At 30.9% G+C, this 23,432-nt stretch overlaps 2 protein-coding genes across 3 annotated transcripts in view; both read right to left on the bottom strand.

The window, feature by feature from the left end:
* Window positions 1-616, bottom strand: part of LOC131849274 (calpain-C-like) — a 29,258-nt gene extending 28,642 nt beyond the window's left edge. For both annotated transcript variants that reach the window (XM_059199310.1, XM_059199309.1), the window contains exon 1: window positions 532-616. The gene's annotated coding sequence lies outside the window, so the exon portion shown is untranslated. The remainder of the gene's footprint in view (window positions 1-531) is intronic.
* Window positions 617-5,506: 4,890 nt separating this feature from the next.
* LOC131849321 (carcinoembryonic antigen-related cell adhesion molecule 5-like) lies at window positions 5,507-19,890 on the bottom strand. Its single transcript, XM_059199360.1, has 14 exons — window positions 19,841-19,890; window positions 16,636-16,707; window positions 16,225-16,378; window positions 15,264-15,436; window positions 14,641-14,754; window positions 13,832-14,032; window positions 13,394-13,548; window positions 11,710-11,854; window positions 11,094-11,245; window positions 10,720-10,933; window positions 10,107-10,322; window positions 8,816-8,983; window positions 6,906-6,997; window positions 5,507-5,933 (listed from the first exon to the last, which is right to left on the bottom strand). The coding sequence occupies exons 2-14, from the start codon at window positions 16,697-16,699 to the stop codon at window positions 5,829-5,831; spliced, it is 1,953 nt and encodes a 650-aa protein (XP_059055343.1). The 5' UTR covers window positions 16,700-16,707; window positions 19,841-19,890; the 3' UTR covers window positions 5,507-5,828.
* Between the last annotated feature and the right edge of the window lie 3,542 nt (window positions 19,891-23,432).

The following is a 23,432-nucleotide window of genomic DNA, read 5'->3' on the forward strand; positions in this document are numbered from 1 at the left end:
CTCTTATTTACACTTCTATGGATGGGTGCACAATAGTCTTTATTATTCAACAGAAATACATGACAAAAGTTAATAATAAAAACTAGAATAACTTATGTTAATCTAAAATCGAAGGAAAACATGACGATTTATCAACAAACAATTAAATCAGAAATTAATAATTGGTAAACAAAATCAGTTCACTACTAGATAAAAAGATTCAGTAAAATCATTTAAAAAAGGTGAAATTATAATAGTATACATAGTCAAATAAGAATCTTCCCTTTCGCCTGCTTTTATTGTTACTTATTTACTTATGTTAGTCACAAAAAAGTAATAATAGATATAAATATCGTATACTATTCGATAAAAATACAATTTCACAAACTTAGTACCTACTCTCGAGTTAAACTTGGTCAACTTGTAAAAGTAAGTAGTTTAATCTCTGCACAACCGGTTTTGGCGAATAGCATAAAACTAAAACTCATCTCATAAAAGCAACGACTAGAAAGGAAATGGAAATATTTCGAGTTGTCCGTATTTTTTACTAACCTTGTGATGTCAGATTCATGTATTTATAACACTGAGACGAAGAAAGACGGGATCCACTCACGCGCACGACCAAGTTCCACGGTGGTACTGTTTCCCCCTCCGTTACTGACTCCAATATTATCCCCACTTCTTGATTAGGTTGAGACTTTGTGTTTGAAAGAGCGGAAACTTGCAAGTGAGGCCTTTATGTCTATAAATCGAAATCAGTATTCTTTAATTCGCGGTTCTTTATAGGGACTTCGATTAGAAATGTCTTTGTCATGACTGTTTAGTCAGAACGCTTCCTATAACTACTGCCACCATTGGGATCATATGCTCAATGCCGTGGTACACACTTCTTAAATATTATTTGTTTTACAGAATTAAGGAAACTATTAACTAAATAGTGACTGAATCTTTACAATTCTGTAGTCAGACCTATTTTTAAATTGTTATTTTTACTTATATTATATTAACTCAAATATTATAGTACAATCTTTGGTGATCGAGTGACAACACCTTTTTGCTTATGTACTAATTGGATGGTATTTGGGAAGCAGCAAAAACATATTAAAATCCCGCCTATAATTTAAGAAGTATCACGAAAATGGACAATATTATTAGTCTCTTAACTTCATTATGTTTAATATGTGCTTATTAAGGGATATTACCCAAAAATTTATTTTTTCAGAGGATTTATGTGTTTATTCTAAAAACTGTTATGTATATTTCGAATAATACTATATTTAATTTTATTAAATTATAAACGTATATTTTACTTTCAAAAAATCGCTCCGCTAAATGCTCGTTTCCCGCCATATTGCATAAACACAAGCGGCAGCCTTTACGTCTCCTTACACTTTCTGACAGAGACAAAGCCTGGGGCGTCTATTCACGGTTCCATATACTTTCTACAGCTTAGAAACCAACACAACCGGCTGGCGACCCTTCCAGCAAATCAAATGCTATTCGCAGTATATATAGACTGAGTGTGAGTGCGTTTTGAAGCCATTTTCTTATGTCATTGCAAGCTGACGTGGTCCCTATTACATATTTTGTGATATGACATTGAACAGTATATAATTATTAATCGACTTTCAATTTCACTTAGATCTGAATACAGAAGTGACCAATACGGTCACTGAAAAATGATAATCACAAATTTTTAGTGTACGTTTGTTATTCAGAATGGCCTGTAATGAAACACATTAACATTTGGGCCATAGTACTAATAATCCTCGAACCAGAGCCTAATTTCATCAATTATTTCTTCTCGGCCGAAAACTTCTAACCTGATACCAAAGGTGAGTTTAGGGCAGTACAACAAAGGTATACACAAACAAGCGAAATTATAAAAAATAGACCTTAGGCATTATAACTATAAAGATCATTTCAGGTATTTGTTATGAAATTTATTTTGACAGGTTGTTGAATGCTCACTATATATAGTTGTACAATATGTAGGTCATTAAAAGCAAGAACAACTTAATAACGTCACCTAATTTGTCAATTTATTAATATTTAATAATTACAATGCCATTTAATGAGCACTGGACAAACTAAGATACCGGAAAATCTATTTTTTAAGATAATAACTGAAAGTCAATAACTGCTTTAAAATTTACAGAGAATAAGGTCTATATTTATTAAAAAATATATATGTTTGTGATGTCCTGCTCCTCGACCTATCCTCTGTACTTTACTGTAGTTGACGTTCCCTAGACTTCATAACGTAACAATAACCAATATAATAACCAATCACGGATGTTTTCAACTAGGAAGAAATTGGTCCCTTCAATGCCATAAATTGACATCTATGACACTTCTCATCACAAATTGCTTGAGAAAAGTCGAAGATTACAGGTAGTTAACTTTTAATAATATTCTATTTGTGTATTTAGAAGTCTTGGACTACCATTATCCTCTAAATACGTCCACTGTCACAGAGTTAGGTTGGCTGGAAGAGATCTCTTTCAGTCTAAATTCTAGTATAATAATTCTAGTAGAATATTGAATAATTTAATTATAATTCATTTTTATCCACGAATTCCTCGAAAATACTATAAAAATGTGACAGAACGCTTTATTGTAGGAACAGTTTATATGAATAACAAAATTAGTTTCTAATTTAGAAAGAACATTTTATTGCGCTGAGATTTCTAACTCGTATTAATATAATTATGACACTGCCGTCCTAAGAGACGCGGTCATATGAAGGTTTGACCCGGAAGTATAAACACAAACATATCTACGGAAAAGGTTAGATTGTAATAATTGCTTGCTATACTATAATGCTATACATGCTATACGAGACTATCGTCAATAAGATATACGGCGTTAATTATTCTTTTTATATCGTTATTTATTAGATTATTAGAGAAGTAGCAGTGTAGAAGTACTAGAAATAAAATTAATTTATTAATTATGAAGTAGAATCATTTTTGTCCAAAAAATATCACCATATCAGTCTGCTGTAATACTTGACTATGCTAAGATGCAAAACATAGTAGATATTATTTAAAAAATCAAATAATAAAGAGTAATTATTATTTGTATAATTAAAACTTTGACTTCTAAAATGTTAATGCATAGACATGTTGTCTATCTATATATATTAAATATATTAAAATTTGTTGGCATGTCTTGAGGAATATTGTAGTCTTTTAAATGGGTAAACCTATTCGTAATCATACGAGTCCAATATGTTTTATTTCTGTAAAATAATGACTGTAGTAACTTTAGATTAGATAGGTATTACTGTATCATGTTTAAAAATCACATATTGCTTATATTTTTAATCATAGAACCTTTCTGATGCTGCTATAATGCTGAACAAATGTATAGGTATTATTATTATTATACAATTTATTAATCTCTAACATAGTATATATCATAAATTTAGTGCTGAAACTAAACCCAATCTGCAATTCTAAATTCATACGCCATCAAAAGTTTATTTGAACAGTATTCGAAGTAAGCAACAAAATAGTAAATGGAAATTAAGTGCTAAATTCTAAGCCCAGTTACTCTAAGTACATAATTATGACACATTAACTGCCTCCCGGGACTTTGTTTCCTTTTTTTAGATAAGCTACAGCCTACATCTGTCCTCGTGATAGATTGTTCTATCTTTATGCCTTATTTTATTATAATATGTGCAGTCGTTTAATCTTTAAAAGCTAACAATAGACAGATAAATGAAAGTTTCTGTTGGATTTGGGAGCAGCGTTCAAAAATAGATTTAAATTTTTTCTTTTTCATTTCAATCTGTTTATAAACTAAGGAGTACAAAGTCGAGGGATCAGTTAGCATTAAAATAAAACACTTTAAAATTATTGTAATAAAACTATATTATACTAATATTCTTATGCTATAATCAGTCACGTAAATAACAATGATAAATTTTAGCTTAGCTCAGTATTATAAAAGTTAGCCAAATAGCTATAATAATATGTCTTCATACAACAACGTCGAATATGAACATTGAACTGTAACAAAACACTGAGCAGTCGCCGATTTAGATTACATGCTTAACAATTGAAAAATAAATTTTATATATTTTCCTATGAAATAAAAGCTGAAGTTGATAACTTCTTAAAAATAACTCTCTTACAATGCCTAGTAAACAGAAAAAAATCAAAATAAAGAAACTATATTGTAATTAAATCTATAACTGTTATAGTAAATTTGAAAGTCTGTCTGTTTGTTTTTTACTTCTTTAAGACAAAACGATTTAAAGGATATAGGAAAGAAATTTGGCGCGAAAATGATTGATCTCATGCTATCTTTTATCTCAAATATTTCATCTACTATTTGAGATAAAAGACAGCCAATGTCCGTCTCTGTGATCAATTTAGATTTACGTTAAATTGCATTACGGTCCGTTTAACCGTTTGTTCGTAAAAAGGTCTAAACAGAAACAAACAGACAGATATTCTTTCGTATTTACAATATTGGTATGAATAACATATGTATACTATTTTATAGTTCAGTGGAATACAATGAATGTTAGTTTATATTACTTAAGTAAGTAAAATGCAACGGGGAGAAGTCAATTCAATAAATTACTAAAATATCCGAAACGAATAATATATCTTTGAATATATTTGTAGTTAATATTTATCACTTTCGAAAGTTGACATAAACAAACAGATACAAAAGAAAATATCTAAACAAACTGTTATGAAAAAAACATATGGACTATGGTATATGGAAATACTTATGGCTTATTCTAATATAATTGTAAAACAATAAAGAAAAATAACTAACACTATATTGGATATACTTATGTATTACACGCGATTTCCTCTACTTTTTAAGGATAAAACATAGTCTATGTAAGTCCTCATCACAAGATGTATTGTATATAAAATATGTATATTACATATTTTAATAGCAAATTTCATTAAAATCCATGAAATCGTAACAAACAGACAGACACACATTCGCATTTGTAATATTTGTATGGATATATCAAATAAATTTATTTCATATACATACATACACTGATATCCGACTGATACAAATATTTATTTGGCGGAAATATTATTACAAAATATATCAATCAATCATTTTCATTAATACATCATGATGAGTAGAATATAGGTGACTTGTAAGACCTTAAAATAATTTTTTAACACTGGCTACACTGGGATGTATATTAATCTATTAATCCAGCCATCCTAATGTTACAAATGCGAAAGTGTCGCTGAGGTTCGTTATATTTCCAGTCTTTAAAGAGTTAAAGAGATTTAATGAAAATTTACATGAAGATAAATATAGGCAACGTTTACAATTAAAAAAGTCGACGACGTAGCGGGTAACTGCTGACTTACTATAAACAAACTTAAAATAATTCTAAACCCATCAATAGAAAAAATAGGAAATATATTATAAAAATAAATGTCATAATTTGGCTATATTTTCGCAAAATAACATTAATTCCATATTTCCATGAATTGTTACATATTATGAAGAATGTCAACAGAAAAATAAATTCCTATTTCTATTTTTTCTATACTTTGCACTTTAAGAAGTACATTTTTTATATTAATTACCTAATACTAAACCAATACGAAAAAGGAAAAGAGAATCATCAAAACAAATTACACTTACTATTACTATAGCAAATATTGGTCAATGAGCCCGAAAATAATCAAATCGAAATATGTAGTCCATATTAATTAATTTGGACGGTAGGTATATATTGTTTCATATAACAGCTTAGAGTTACACATCTATAAAAAGGCAACAAAATGTTCAATAAATGATTTGAACTTTAGCGTTTTAATATAGTAAATGTATATGTTTTGAAATAATTAAACATAGAATGAATTGAGTTGATTAGATGGTGAGATCTCTTGAGTAGAAGTATGTCCACAACCTACCAGTAGCCGGCACGATGGCACTGGAGTTGCTGTATACTGTGGAACAAAAAATATTTTATTTTATTTTCACTCTGATAGTTATTTTTACAGGTTTTAGCCTAATACAATAGTGTAGCAAATGTATCTGAATAATGTAATAAATACGTAAAGTAAAGTATGTGGGTATGGATGTTTGTTACTCTTTCTCGCATTAACTACTGACCGAATTTTGATGAAACTTTACAGTAATTTAGCTTACGCATCAGAATAATACATAAGATTGTATTTATATTCAAATTTGCCGCGGGTAAAACCTCGAGCACAGATAGTTCCTTATAATTAGTCGTAGCTCGGGCTCGAGCTCGAGCTTACAACAGTACATATATTAATGCATAACTCTAAAACTAAGGTACCTAAAAATGGTAATATAAGTAGGTAAAGAAAAAGTTATGCAGTTGAAATAGCTACATCTTGTACGATGTTGGTTAATCCACGAAATGATTGCATCATGTCATTATTTGATGCGCGGAGTCGCTTACAATACCTACTGACATCTACATATTTGCGATTATGCGCACAGCGCAGTGTCTTACTGTCGTGCATGCAACCAACTAGACCGGAACATTCTGTTTGTTTAAAAATAGCACAATGTACATAGAGTGGTTATTTAGTTAGTCATTTATTCATATTTAGTAACTATTGTTTTTGTTTTAGTTTTTTGGATTGAATGTTTATTCAATCAATAAAAATAGTCTCTATAAAAATAGGACTATTTTTATTGATTATGGAATTAAGAGGCTCGCCTCGGTCTGGTAATATATGATATACTAAAAATGGTGTTAGTGAAGAATTAATGGATGTGGATATAATCAATTTTTCGCCGATAAACCGGTCGTGTATTCAAATCCATGGAATCCAAATAAATCTGCACAAGGAAGACCTTATTTAATTATATTTTTCTTTGATTCCTCTGTTTAAGATTTACCACTGATACTCAAGATAAAATGTTTTACTAAATGTAGCGCTTACATTTTGGCACGAGGCTAGTTGGTTGACCGTAATATTAGTGGTGCTCATCATTCGATCATCGCGTGAAAAATCGGGCTCCCTGTAGAATGATCCTGGAAATCCAGCAATAAATAATATTAACATCAAATAATGTAAAGTTAATAAAAGCATACTGTTTAACGTTTATTATAACAGTACAATTGAGTAGAAATATTTTATTCTAATAAACTTCAATTTAAGCACTTCTGAATAGTCACCGTTATCTTTTTTTATCTACCCCTTATTAAGAAGTCTTGTCATAAGAAGGACGAATAAGATAGTTGCTTGCTTTTTTGATGAATTGTTAAAACTTTATATTTTGAAATGTGTGAATACAAAATACCAAGGAAAACTTTTAATTAGAGGAAAAATAAGATTAAATAAGTTGTAGTAATCAGACCAGCAGAGGTAAACAGTTAGTGAATGTAAATAAAAATTGCTTTAAATAAATGACTATGAGATTGATAAATGAATTTCTTGCATCTTCAGCAGACATAATACAAAATGAACACACAAAACATAACAAAAACAGGGAATAATAAATAACCATAATTAATAACTAAACAACTGTAAGTCTCAAATGTCACGTAATGCGTATGTGACAGATTTTTTTGTGTTGTAATTGTACTAAAAGTCCCTAGATAAATCAATGTGATTTTTACCCACTGATTTTCAGCTGTAGCCTACGGGTACAGCCTTTAGCTACGAGCGCACAATAGCCTTGATATATTAGAAGAAAGTTGTCTGGATGATAAGATGTAACAAATGAATATTTACTATGATAATGGAAACAATGCAATAAAAAAGTTTGTTTACTTTTTATATAAATAATGGACCTCTAATTGGAAATTTAAATAAAGAATGATTAATCCAGATGCAATAATATTAACGCTGCAATAAAAATATTTTTATGTAACTAATGTAAATTTAAATAGACCATTTCTCAAAACTGTGTACTCATACTAATGTAATAAATGCAAAAGTTTATGAGTACGAATGGATAGATGCATGGATGTTTGTTACTCGTTCATGTAAACCTACTTAACTTGCTTACTTACTGAACAGATTTGGATGAAACTTTACAGTAATAAAGCTTATATGTCAGCTATAAGTTTCATGCTGGTGAAACTTCTGGCATTAAACTAGTGCCTAATTTTGTTAAAATTATTATCATTGAAAATTTGTGGATGTTGTTTACATTTTTGACTCTGTAATAAAAAGGATTTGAAATGTTTTTTAAATTATAAACTAATTTAATAGAACTGATGGTAAATTCACTAGCAGGTAATCACTAGGGTTTCCGAGGGGCAAGATGTGTATGTCGTCAGCAATCTATTATTTTACTACAATTGTATTATAGTCTTGTATTTATACTGCTTTACTTCCGATGGTCGCGGGTTCGATTCCTCTCACGGTACCGACATTCGTATACAAGAGTATGATTGTTTATATCGGTCTGGGTGTTTACTATGTATATTGTGTACTAGCTGTACACGAGACTTCATCCGCGTGGAATTTATCAATATTATTCTAAAAAGAAAGATTTTTCTAAAATAAAGGTAGCCTAAATTACTCCTTATTACATCAGCTACCTGCCTATAAAAGTTCCGTCAAAATCAGTCCAGCCATTTTAGAGATTAGCCGGAACAGTCAGACAAACAGACAAATATTGTAAAAAATATTATTTTGGTGTATGTACCGTATTTATATTCATATGTATGTAGTAAAAAATAGTTATTTCAATGTTGCAAACAAACATTCTAATATTATTTATATGTATAGATGTATTTACAAAAATGTATCAATTATCACCCATAACACAAGCAAGATGGCGCTGTGTGAATTATTCAGAGATATTATTATAATTCCAAGGAGTAACAATGTATTCTTACCGTCTGACCGCGGCACCAGATCAGGATTATAATCGGGGTTCTCTTTGCGAGCTCTAAACGTTCTGATGCAGACAACTGCAGCGACCACAACAGCACCAACAGCAGCTGACCCGCCGAGCGCCTCCAGCCATTGAGCCCATGAGCTAGATGAGCTCTCTTCAAGTATGGCTGTACATCAATTGTATTATGAACATGTACAATAACGGCAAGTTATTAGATATACACTGGCAAGATACTAGTAGAAGACGATGAGCCTTAAGTGTGATGGTTTACTTATTACTAGTAATAGGATTAGGCCTAATTAGGCCTTTCCACTTATTTATTAAAACTTTATGCATATACATAATTTTAAAGTACAGTACGGACTTAACATCATGCGGCATATTCTATCAGTCAACCATAGGTGATACAGAGAATAATTGTTGGCGGTGCAGACATAAATTCAACGATACACATACTCATCTTCCCCATGCCGAACCCAAATTTAGGGAAGTAATGGATAGTAATGAAATAGTACAACAATTTACTTTCCTGGCCATTCTTCATTAGCTGAATCTGTATTGTTGTTTTTATGCATGTATGTTTAGTTTACTAATTAATTTTACGTCTTTTCTATCATTGCATAATATACGTAAAGCATATTATATATACCTAACAAATGTTTTAAAATAGTCATTAGATAATGGCATAATTATAAATTTAAATAAAAGTATACGAGGCTAGTGCATCTCCCATACTCCAAATCAAAAGGTAATAATATTATATATCAGAGGTAACAACTATAACTGCACTTAGAAGGAAATTGAGTCTCATTATAAAAATCGGTCCTAATTGAACAGAACATCTCATAGATTAATTGATTTCATGTGAATCCTATAAGTTTAGTACAATTACATTATTATTATTTATTAAGATGTTAACAAAATTGCACTAATTAAGTTTTGCAGTTGACAGAAAAAGATTACATATAATATAGGTGTCACAGTAGTTTCCGTATTAGCTTATGGTTTTATCTAAACCACATTAAGGACATACAAATAAGGTTTATGTAGCTACTACTTAATAAACAGAAGAGGTTATGTAAGGTATATAAACTAGTTCAGAACATGCCTGAACTTACAATTGCAGGGAACCATAGCAAAATATGTTCCATCTTATGCCCACCATCGTGCACGAAAAAAGACCTACACAAAGATACTGACGGTGGCGTAAAATTACCAATGTCTTAAAAAACACATTTACATTGATCAAATGAAAAAGTAGGTATAATAAAATTGCAGTGACAAATTACCGGAATTACTTAATGGTGTTATTGACTGCAGGTACAAGGTCTTGGGTTCGCTACGACCCCTGGAGCTGCTAGAGTATACTACGGCTGTCATATTCAGGTCGTCCTCCACGTCGGGCAGGTGGAAATGTCCCGTTGGGTCAGACACATTCCTCAGCAGGACGCCGTCAGATGATAAAAGTTCCAGATGTACGATTTGAGATCTGCCGCCGTCCCATCCTGATAATTAAATGTTTAATACGTGTTAAAGAGATGTTATTTACTAATCTTAAACAAAATATAATAATAATAGCGTATTTAGTAGAGTTTGTCCTGTCTGGAAAAGCAACGTCATCTATTATTTCAAGTTATGTCTTATGTACGTGCTTGTTATGGGTACTAGACAACTGATATAAATACTTAGATTTTTTTTTATAAATACATACATAAAGTTCAGACCGATAAAAAATATACTCATAGATACAAATATTTGAATCGTCCGAGGAATCGAACCCGCGACCATACCATTGGAACAGTGTTTTGAAGCGCAATTCCACCAAAACAGTGAGTAGATTAAGAATATACAAAAATCTTATTCCTATAAAATGGATATATGAATATTGAGAATAACTTTTACCTTTCTTACACTGAACTCCCAAAGTGTCAGGGAAGGATCTCAGTATAGAGCATTCTGGGGATTCTGGGGGCCCTCCCTGTGTTATGGTGTAGCTGCACGGCCTTTTCTGTTCCCCGAAGGCATTAGTTGCTCTACATAGCAGCAGTCCCATGTCACCTTCGCGAGGCAACCAGGTCAGGGTTGAAGAGTACCGGTGGGTATGACCAGGAACTTTCTAAATGTTATTTTATTAAACATTAGGAATACAGTGTTCAAAGAAGAGTGATATCCACTCTTCTTTGAACACAATAGAGACTTAAAGATAATAAATTATAATATACCATTTTATAATCATCCATTAAAAAAATAACTAAGTACTACAATCATATACGAACCTTGATACTGGTGTATAATGTCCTGGAATCGGCGAAAGTCCAGCTGAATTGCAGGGGCTCTGGTGAGGCTTCCACGACGCATGTGACCGTCTCCGCGTTTCGTGGCATTGCTCCGATGGTTTCTTCGCGTCTTGTTAAGCAGATGGGTCGATCTGTGAGAACAATCATCATATAAATGAGGTGAAACACCCCTGTTGACATCCAAAGAACAGCGCATTTCATGACTGGTTCTATTCTATCTATATATTTATTTTTACCTATTCAATTCACTCAAATATTCAGTTATCTTAGTTCCAAGCTAAGCAGAGTGTATGTTATAGGTACTTGACAACTGAAATAAATTTTATATACACATTTTTTTAAATACATACATACGCGTAATATACATACAATACACCCAGACCGACACATACATGCAATTGTTTGTATTGTGGTCGAACCCGCGACCTTCGGAAGTAAAGCGATGTGCTATACAGCTAGACCACCGAGACTGTCAGACATATTTAGGCAGTGTTTTGTGAACTACGTACTGTTTTTATCAATGAGCGATAATTTTCGATTTCCTTCAGATAGTTATAAGAAATTATTATACTCTTATGAATTCTGTAGCACTTACATCCAACATTCAATGTGACTTTGTCTTCAAACACAGCATTCTGCAAGTGTGAGTTGTGAGCTCTACATACCAGCTCCTGTTTGCTGTCCCTTAGTGCTGGCGCCAAAGTTAGAGAAGACACAGTGTAATTACCATCGTGGAGTTCCTGTAATTATGTAATGTATTTGTACAATTTAGATTCAATTTAAAAATGAACATGGAATAATATTGTACACCAGATGAACATGTAGTCTGCTTGCCTGCAATGACTATTCTCCTTTAGAAAATAATTTTCTACAGTATTAATTATATCATCTAAAATGTAACAATATATAAACTTGACCTTTTTGTGTTACTAATTGTGTTGAAGTTAATCAACCTTCCTAAAATTATAAATGTCAAAGTAACTCTATCTGTCTGTCGGTCTCGTTTTCTCGCCAAAACTGATTTAATGAAATTTAGTACACAGATAGCCTATACCCTGATAAAAGACATAGTCTACTTTTTAATGCGATAAAAAGGTCGTAAGGGGTCGAAGGAGAGATGAAAGTTTGAATAGAGGTATCGTCATTTTTAAAGGTAGCAAAGGTTTGAAACAAATTTTTAAGGCTGTTGATTAAATATAAATAAATATGACATTCAGAATCTGTAAAAAATTTACCTTTAAGGGGAAAATAAAATAGGGGATGAAGTTAGTTTATATTGAAATTCCAAATTTTTGAAGATGTATCGACGAATTTTTCTCTGGCTTTTTATAATTAGCTTTATTTAGACTAATTATAAAAAGTCACCATAGGTCACTAATTCTATTAATATCCACGCTACGACGCACGACAGCTAGTTTATAATTAAATACACACATATATGCAAACGTGCGTATTACGACAATAAACATAGCCCACACACAAAATGAAATCCTAACATTATAGAAATATGTAGGCTATCCACAAGTAGTTAGTACTAAATAACTACAACATGAACTGAATTTATCTAATAAATTAATAAATAATTAATAGTTGAAACTGTACTTCATACAGACCATTAATGACCTAGTAAAGACACCAGTTTTATTATGAAATGTTGATATTAATGCAAACAGCGCACTGTAAACTTATATAGTAAATCTCTTAAAATATCTGGCGTAAAATGCACTTTAGTGGTAAGAAAAAAATAATTATAAGAAAATAATGTTATTGAAATTAGTCATTATATCCCGGTTTCTAATATACAATGCTAATATTTAAAAAAGACATATGATATCTTTAAAGTGAAAAAAGTGTTCATATGTAGCTAAGTATTAAAGAATTTAACGGCATGATGGTAAGACATAAACCGCCGTTTATATAAATCGGCGGTCAATCTCGGCACAATTCATTCTTTGCAAGGCTAAAATTTCATATCTCTATGCCTTGTAATTGCACTGCCTTACCTTACACTTTAACCGATTCAAGTTTCTTGATGGTTTGAATATGTTCTTTTTTATACTAAGATGGTGGCATACAAGCATACGGGCCATCATGATGGTAAATAGCCAAGTGATGCACAAGTACCTACCATTCAGATAACTTTATTAAAACTCTATCTTGATAAAATTTTAATTATACGACTTATAAAGAAAAATAGCTAATTGACCGGACGTGTTGGTTTGCGTTGTAATTCGTACCTCTATTTGCATTATTTGTGCGCCTACATTACTCATGCTCACTTTGTGTATGCTCGGTCTCAGCAGTGTCTCTCCCAAGTGCCAAGTGACGGACGGCGGAGGGACGCAGCCCACCACTACGCAGTCAACAACACGGGGCTGGCTGGCTTCGAAATCGTAGTTGTTGTTCAGGCGAATTTCAACTTTCAAAGGCGGTACTGTAATCATAATAAACGAAGAATTACATCACAGTGAAATAACCGCATAGCCGGGAAGCCGGCTTCGTACGATTCTTTCCATTTTGATTTAGCTACTTGTTTGTACCGAAATATGCTAAACCGGTAGACCACCGAGGCCGTCAATACACTAGTATATTCATGAAAATTTAAGATACTTGTTGAAATATCATACTTTTATGGAAATCTTTCTTTTTGAACTTTCTAACATTCAGTTGAATATAACGCAGATTCAGAGGTAGATTATATGAATACGTATACTTACAGTACATTTTCACAACGACACTTGCGCTTAGTGGGTCCGTGACGTCAGCATTCTGCGCCAAACATTCGTAATGGGCGTCCAATTCATCCCGCGTTATATTCATTACATGCACCTCGGCGCACAACACCCCTGGGCGCGCTGTGTGTGCGCGCTCGATGACCACACCATTTCTTCGCCAGTAGACCAATGTGTCTGGTTGCTCTGAAATATATAGTGACACAAATATATTCTACATAGTTCTCCTACATCATTATCTGCTTCTTCCTTATCCCATTTATTTGTGGCCGGCGTTTTTCTCTTCCATTCATCCCTGTTCGCAGTTATCTCATTATTTACTCCCTTTCTTAGTATATCATTTTTCAAAGTGTCGATACACCTCTTTTACGGCGTTTCTCTGCCCTTATAATCATCCACATTCATATGTAATACTTTCCTTAAAATATTAACTTCATTCCTATAGTATGGGCATGTAATGCCCATATCACGACAGAAATATATATTATATATATTTATATTAATGTAATAAATTAAAAGCCATAATAAAAAGGAATGTATACCTATTATGATGGTTCAAATAATTTTATTGTTTAAAATGTTAGATAATTTGTACGTCTGTCATAAATACATTTATTACATAAAAATATAAACAACTTCTATTTTCTTTTTAATGATGTCTATTCAACTAAACATATAGATAGATATTTGATAAGTTATTTGCCTACTTGATTGAATATTTTTGTCAGAGTACCTACCTATGATAATTAAATCAGAGTCGTTAGTACAATTGTAATTAATCTATAAACACCTACCGTCATTGACTTCACAAATGAGAGTGAGATCGGCACCAAGATGTAGTGGTCCGACATAAGCCTTCTTTATTTCCTTTCCATCTTCGTTGTATATTTTAGGGGCTCCAGGAGAATCTACAGAATAAATATAATATTCATTACGGTCAGGTGATACATATAAATTGATTTAATTTAATTAAAACCATAGATGTGTATAATTACAAAAGCGATATTGTTAATTATACAAGTTTTATATTATTTCATAGTTTGTTCGAAACGAAGCAAAACCACCACCAGAGTTTCAATGTAAAGAGCTTATTAAAATATTTATATCAAAAACATAGATGCGTGAGGCATTTATATGTACTTTATATTCAAAAGTAACTACTATTGATGAATGAAACATAAAATAATGACACAAATGACGAAAAAATATTTAATAATCTGACCCAAAAAACCAAAGAAATATGTTTCATTGTTCTATAAAATGGATGGATGAAACTTTGTTATCCTTTCACGCAAAATCTATTGAACGAGTTTTAATAAAACTTACATCAGAAATTTATAGTCTATATATTATTATAACCTATAAACTTCATGAGCGTGAAACCACGACCACAGCTATATTAAGAAATAATACTGACCAACTAGACGAACATCGATGACATAATCAATTGATGGTGACCCTTGATAGTGGACCTTACACCTGTATATGCCGCTATCCTGATCGCTTACGTGCTTCAGCAGGAGTGAAGTTTCATCATTGCAAAGGCCACCGTCACACGACGAGCTGAAAAAGTTACCGTAGTTCACAGATCTAGAACAGACAGACAGCAGATATTTTATATATTGCATTTTAAGTGAAATTTAGACATTTGACAATTATTCATTATAGAGCAATACGCAAGTTTCATGCTACTTTTTCTTATGATAAGACTGCTTTACGAATGAGCGGTAGATTAAAAAATTGTAGTGACTATTCAAAAACACTTAAATTAAGTTTATTGGAATAAAGGATTTTCTATTCTCTTATAAGTATTTTTAATTCTAAATAATGCTAATATACCTAAAATATTGAATATTAAAATAAACATTAGCAAATAATATTTTGTATACATATAATTGCAATGTTTTGAAGTATTCCATTATATATTTAGCACACCGCTTTACTTGCGATAGGTCGGGGGTTTGAAACCTCGCACATTGCAAACATTCATGAGTACGATTATTTGTATCTGTCCGGGAAATCTGTCGTATTCATGAGTACGATTATTTGTGTCTGTTAAAAATCTAAATATTTATAGCAGTTGTCTAGTACCCAAAACACAAGTTCTGCTTACCGTGGGATTAGTGGCGCTGCATTATTTGTCCAGGGTTATTTATTTATTTATTATCGATAGAATATACCATTCAAGAAATGAATGTGTATACTCACAATAGTATTCTTTTAATTCGTACCGAAACACTTGAAAGTACGACGAAATTTTGTCGGTGTTGTTAGATATTTGGATGTTTGTGGGATGCAATATAATAATAATATTTATTCATTCATTTACATTAGCAATAGTATACGTATACCTGTAATAAAATGTGAAATATCCTTACCTCCTCTCGGTTTCGTCATTAGGAAATCGGTACAATAAGTCCCTGTCGTTTTTAAGCCATATAATATACGATTCGGGTCCGTCGAGGAATACTTTGCCCTGACCGCATGGCAGGCGAGCATCAAGACCACGCACCGCTCGCAACACCACCACTTCTATATATAATTAAAAATAAAATAAAAAAATTAGTTGTATATTAGTTAAGTTAGTTGCCTATGTTTTTAAAAACTTACATAAGAACATGTAAATTTTTAAAAGATAGGTACATATGTATATTGAGAAAAAGTCAGCGAAAAACGATTAGCGTAATAAAAGTTATGTGCTAAAGTAATATGTACCTATAAAATATGCACCTCTTTTTTTTAAGTAGGTTGAAACTTAACTTAATCGCAAATAATTAAACAGATATTACCTGCTTCCATAGTGAGCACCCATTGAATTCCAAAGCACCATATCACAACGTAACTCAACCACATTTTGGAACCTGAAATATTAATAAGTAATACACTTGACTATGTATATTTGTTTAACAAAAACCAAGTTGATATAGTATATTCTACAAAAAACATTAAATTCAATTACAATAAAATTTTATTATTATTGTTATTTAGATACCTATTAACTTTTTTTAATGACATATTGAATTATAATGATAATATTAATTCTGGACATTTCACAGGGCACCATCTACTAACAAGCTAACCAATAGTTATGTTATGAGTACTAAACAACTGTTAGAAAACTTAATGACAGTTTGTTTTCTAAAAATATACCTATATAATACACAAAGAAAACACCCAGACCTATACAAATAATCATAAACCAAAATACAAAAGTTTGTATCGTACAAGGAATCGAACCCGCGACCGTCGGACGAAAGCTAAACCGCTAGACCACCGATGCTGTCATAATAATAAGAAGCTCTACGGTTCCTTAGTAATTTAATTTATATGCATATATGTAGGTACATATATTTCTAATAAATAACTAAAATATCAGGTATATTATATTTTTGTTTAATATATTTTCGTATAAACATGACTCATAAACAAAAGCGACAACTGTTGTACCCTATCAAAACATACACATAGACCCACCAGCACAATTTGAACTCCACTTCACTTTGACGTTCCCCTTTTCTAATCCAATTAGCATAACACTAAAAGGGGTGGACAGTTCAAGTTATGACGGGGGTTAAGAAATGCATTCAAACACGCAACCTCCCTTTTTGAGTGAGTCACGTCGTAACATAACGGCTTTAAAAACAAAAATAGTGATTTGTTAGCGCATTAATGAATTGCATTAACTTAAAACATTTTACATTTCGCTTATCCGCTCCTGCGTCCGCAAAGCGTTTTTAATTAGACCCTCTTGGTCGATGGTTCTGGGTTCGATTCCTCGCACGTCGCAAGCATTTGTAATAATGAATATTTATGTTTATATTAATATGGTTCTAATTGTACATTATGTATGTAAGAAAAAATATTTAAGGATATCCATCAGTTGTCAGGTATCCATAAAACTAGCTGTGTTTAGTTTGGGAATAGATGGCGCTGTGTGAATTGTCCGGGGTTTTTAAAAAAATAATAGACTAATATTTTACTTTTACATTACTCCCCGGCTTTATAAACTATTATGTATTTTTATACTAGACCGTTTTTGGGAGTAATACTAAATTGTAAAAAAAATAATCATCAAAACAATGCAGATTTGGAGAAGATCGCGTAAATTTTCGCATTTGCACTATGTTGAAAATATGGCAAAAAATTTATAATCTCTTGCTGTAAAAATATTGCTATAAATATTTTTTTAATTTTATACTTAATGTGACTTTGAAAAAGAAATCCTGTTACTATTAATATTTCAGTATTATATTTTTTCATTATTGTCTAATACAATTTAATAAAATTGTATTATATTACATTAAATATTTGTTTATTTAATTTTCACCGTTATAAACAATAACAATAAATTCATATTTACAAAAGCCGCCCGCAACTCCGTCCGCGTGTAATAGTGACCATGGATGGCATTTTTAATTATTTAGGCTAATTATTTCACAAATCACAAATAAACACATAGTTATAAATACTTTAATAAGCTATTTGCAGTGTTTCAATTTACATACAAACTTTCATCCCCTATTACATTTTACCCCCTAAAGGGTAAATTTTTTACATACTTTGAATGTCCTTTTTATTCATATATACCTACAAGGAACCGCCAACAAATAAGGTTCAAGCTTATAAAAATGTCTATACTTCCGGGAAGAAGATGAAAGGTTGTATCCTTTCAACTTCCCTTTCAACCCCTTACAACCCTTTTTCTCTTTAAAATGTAACCTATGTCTTTTTTTAAGCGTATAGCAAATTTCATTTAAATCGGTTCAGTAGTTTTGGTGTGAAAAACAGACAGAATTCCATTTATAAGTTGTAAGGATTCATTATACCAATTATTCATTTGAATTGTTATACATGGGAATATAATTACAAGTATTCAATAAATAAAATACCTAACGACATACAGCGCGACATTGTGGGTTAGTGTTTGGTTACTGCTTACTATCACAGTATTTGATACGAACGATTGTGTAATGCAGATATCACATATATTTTTGTATAAAAAATCACGCATCAATTTTAGTACATACGTTTCAGTATAGAAGAATATCATTTTAAAATTCCCAACATTCAAATGAGATTTTTCTATATATACTATCTGATCCGGCAAATATTGAATAACATAAAATATTCTGGATGGAGTTTTCCCTTATCGTTTAGGAGTTTAAAATATAACCTACCAAATGTATACCATAAAATATATCATAAAAAAATTTCAATCTCTTTCCAAGGAAAAAAGACAATACTAACACGATATTTTATGTATATAATATAACTATGTACTATATAGTTTTCAAATATAAAAGTGAATTATATTTACCTAATACTTGTACAATATTGAAAATCTTTCGTCTGTACAAATGACTTGAGGTATCATTATAAACAATTGTATGTGGGTAGATATAAATAATGTCGATTTTCATTAAAAACAAAATGAAAATTGAAAATATTTCTATCTACCCACATATCTACTTTTATATACAATGACACCGGAATAATCCAGTCGCAGAAAACTTGTATCTAATAATTAATAAAATATCGCGTTGCAATTAAAAACGACCGTAAATTAACAAAAAACAAATAATAATAATTAATACTATAGGCAAACTTGATTCAACAAGTTGCTGCTACAGTGCGTACTACTATAACAATTTAGAATAACTAAAAAGCCTCGTAGCATTAATAAATCAAACACAATCAAAGGCAGTATAATACATATTGATTGATAATTAGCCTATCTATGTAATTAATAATAAGTTATAAATATTTAATCATTATAATTAGAGATATTATTATTATAAAATGATAACTTCTGGTTCCATCAATGCTAATAAAATTCTCTGAAAATCCTACCCAACTGTACCCATAAGTAGTAAATATTTAATTTATTATTTTAAATTATTATTCCAGTTTAAATTACCTAAACATATTTAAATTATTATTACTATATAACAATTATTTTAAAATATTTTTATAATTAATAAGTAAAATGGCTACCTGGAACTTCTTGATTAATCAGTTTTAATTGATTATCGCGCCCCGGCTGATATTCCTTGCCCGCGTGTGGTCACCTCGAGAACTTTAATATGAATAAAATTTTCACCGATACGTTTATGCCAGGTATTGCACAGGCTTTTTTGGCTGTTAGAAAAGTATGGACAGCCTTTAAATGTTATTTATTTATTTATTACTTCGCTACCAACATTATTACACTTTATAAGATAATTATGTTGTATAAGCAGGTAACATAGGTGATCTAAATTATCGGTCACTAGGTTGTTATTCTATTTAGGAACTCAAGTCCAGCCTAGGTCAGATGAAGCCGTCATTATGCCCTTTAGCTCTCGTGATTCTCCAATATTTACGAAAACAATTATAAAATTTTAGTATATTCTTATTTATGTGTGTACAGGCTTGTATAGATTCGGTTTTGTGTCATAACAGTAGCATTGAGGTTGTGTCTATTACTTCGTATAGTAAGTACTAACATAAGTCATTAATTAGAAGAAAACCATGCTCAGGAAGTAACCGTGAGAAAATATGTTTAAATAGATTTTCTTAACAGAATTTAATCTTAACAAAAATGATGTAATAGGTAGTAGATACGTTGTCATATATATTGTGAAGAATATTGATATGGTTAATATATTAATCTAAAAATATATTACGTAAAATTAAATTACTAAATTTGAACCAAAAAACGACAACAATAATCAGAGCAAGCCGATTAAAAATGTTAATATTTTTAATCGGATTTATTTAGCATGCTCTGTATCTATATTATTAATATGCATATTTATCGCTTTTGTAATATATATATACAATAAATAAACACCTTATCCATATTAATTAATCACAGGAATAGATGAAGGGTGTCTCCTTTCAAAAAGCTTTGGCTTTAAAATGAACTCTAATTAAAAGATTTCTGACATAATTCGGTTCAACAAACTTCTGCGCTTACGACAATTTATCGTCGACACCTATTTGATATGATACGTCAATTTGAAGAGATCCACAATTTGCTGTAAATGCATAGAAAATAGGTATCTACAAAAAATGGTTTATATCATAAGTAGGGGTGGCTCCCTTTGCTTTGAGCGAAAGCTACCAAAAACCAGAGCACTTAATTTTGTCGTAATAGATATTCCTACATATTTATTGTAGATTAACCTTTGAGTTTTACGTGGGAATTAGAAGCATTAATAAGGAGCAGCAATGAAATGCAAAATATTCTGTGTACAGTAAATATCGATTATTTTTGGTATTTCATCCCCTAAGATCTTTATTTCTAGAATAAATAGTGATGTGACCTATTTGTACTATTATATAACAGAGAGAGAAAGCTGATTTTCTTTTTATAAGGAAGTAAACTCCAGAAGTGATGCTAAGATTTGGCAAATTTTTCACTATTTTACTAATAATAGTAACCCAAGACAATTCACCTTGCACCATCTACAATAATACTAAACTACTGATAGAAATACTTACGTATGTTTTAGTTCAATACATAGAAAATACACAGGACAAAACAAAAGTTTTGTATAAATATAAAATAAACTATTTATTATCTATAATATTAAAAGTGGTAAAAAATCTTTTTGTTTAGGTATACCCAATAAAACTGACGTTAGGTAGGTTGTATAAAAATACTACTTTAAGTAACCGATTTTTTTTAAAGTGAATATTACTACAGTTGCCCTCAGCCCGCATACGCACAAACAAACAGATAAGTCCCCAAATAGTAGTGTTACTAATATATTTTTCATTTTTGATCATAATTATAAGTATTGATTTAAACATTTGAATTTTGTACAACCATAACTTATATAACATAACTAAGCAGTGATATCAAGTAACAGTAAAATTGAGATGTCAGCATTATGAACAACGTATACCATTACTTTTATTATTATATCATGATAAGTATCGATATTCATGTTATACTTATATTTTATGTACACCTACCAGCCCTTCGTATGTACCTACTGGCACCTCACTATTGCGTCACCAGTTCATTAAAACCCTTTTCATTAAAAGTGCGTGCAATTACAATCAGTACTACTTGTTTGTCGATTTATTTCAGAATGATTTCGCTACGAGGGGTGTAAGATTTTTGTGAACAGTTTTATTGAATAAGAAATATGTCGATACTAAAATTATATATACCTGTCTATTTGTTACTGTTTTACAAATAAGCAGATGAATTGATCTTAAACCAATTTGACCGTTAGGTAGATTACATTATAAGGAAATATTTTATCTCAAGATAAAGGATGAAGATGCGTATAATACTATCTCTACGCCCCAGCTTTGCGCGGGTGTTTGATGGATATATTCCGTGGATAAAAAAAAACAGCAATTTATATCCAATGGTTGAATAGTTCCAATGTACCAAATACAGTACTTTAATCTAATCAATAATTCTGTAATCAATCCGTACTAATATTACAAATGCGAAAGTAACTTTGACTGTCGGGCTAACGAAATTTGGTACACAGGTAGTCCATACGTTGAGAAAGGATGTAGGCTACTTTTTAATGTAATAAAATAGTTGTATGGGGTTGACAGGGGAGACAAAAAGTTATATGTAAGTATCGTAATTTTTAAAGTATTCAAAACAATCAAATTTGTGAAAAATTTTACCTTTAAGTGCAAAGTTACAATGGGGGATGAAAGTTTGCATGAAAATTCGTCATTTTTGAAGCTACAACGCTTAAACGATTTTCTTTGGCTTTCTTTGATGGATTAGATCTTTAGATTCTAGATTTAAAATAAAATATAAATCTCATATAAATACTTTATACCTTATAAAAATATTTAAATAAGCTCTTTGGAGTGAAATACTGTAAATAGCTAATTAAAGTGTTTATTCGTTTGTGTCTTATTTGTAAAATAATTAGCCTAAATAATTAAAAAAGGTCTATCCAAGGTCAATATTCTACGCGGGTGAAGTCAAGACAGCTGGAAATAAATAAATCTGTCTGTCTAATACAATTAAACATAACGCAGAAGAGTAAACAGAAAATTCGAAAATTAAATTCTATTAAAATTAATATTAATTACTAAATATTAATACTAACTAAAGTATGTTTATATTTGCTCCTTTATATATGGCTAATTATGTTCACACCTATCAATTGATAACATGTAACAACTAAAATAATGTAAGAAAATAATTAGTATCTGTTAATTGTCAATATTTTTTTCATTCTCTGTTGAGCTTTACTGAACGAATATAGGGGTGACTGCAGAGGGCATTCCAAATACGTGCAAGGACTTATGTTATGACTAACTACTGACTGACGGATACTAATTGAGCCTGAGGGCACTTGGAGTAATTATGATTCACAATGGAATAGACAGAGATTGATCAGGAGTTAAATGCGCAAGTGAACAGATTTTAATTCTACACAACTGGTGTAACAAAACCAGAACTAGATTTAGTTATCATCTCATAACTAAATCTAGTTCTTAGTTAGTAGTCATTTTTATTCTTTGCACACTGCCATAAATATATTTACACAGAATTTAATCTTTAAAACAAAACCCATTTAATGTATACGTATTTAGCTATATATCATATATACAT

The sequence above is a fragment of the Achroia grisella genome, unplaced genomic scaffold (assembly GCF_030625045.1).
Source record: "Achroia grisella isolate CSIRO2021 unplaced genomic scaffold, CSIRO_AGI_Agris_v1 utg640, whole genome shotgun sequence".
Classification (NCBI taxonomy): domain Eukaryota; kingdom Metazoa; phylum Arthropoda; class Insecta; order Lepidoptera; family Pyralidae; genus Achroia; species Achroia grisella.

Bases quoted from the DNA above. Each gene is read 5' to 3' on its own strand.
- LOC131849321 (XM_059199360.1), bottom strand. From the start codon at position 16,699: ATGTGGTTGAGTTACGTTGTGATATGGTGCTTTGGAATTCAATGGGTG. The intron at 11,855-13,393 runs GTGAGCATGAGT...ACATAATTACAG, and splicing joins TGAGACCGAGCATACACAAA to GAACTCCACGATGGTAATTA. The intron at 5,934-6,905 runs GTAAGCGCTACA...TTTGTTCCACAG, and splicing joins AACTAGCCTCGTGCCAAAAT to TATACAGCAACTCCAGTGCC.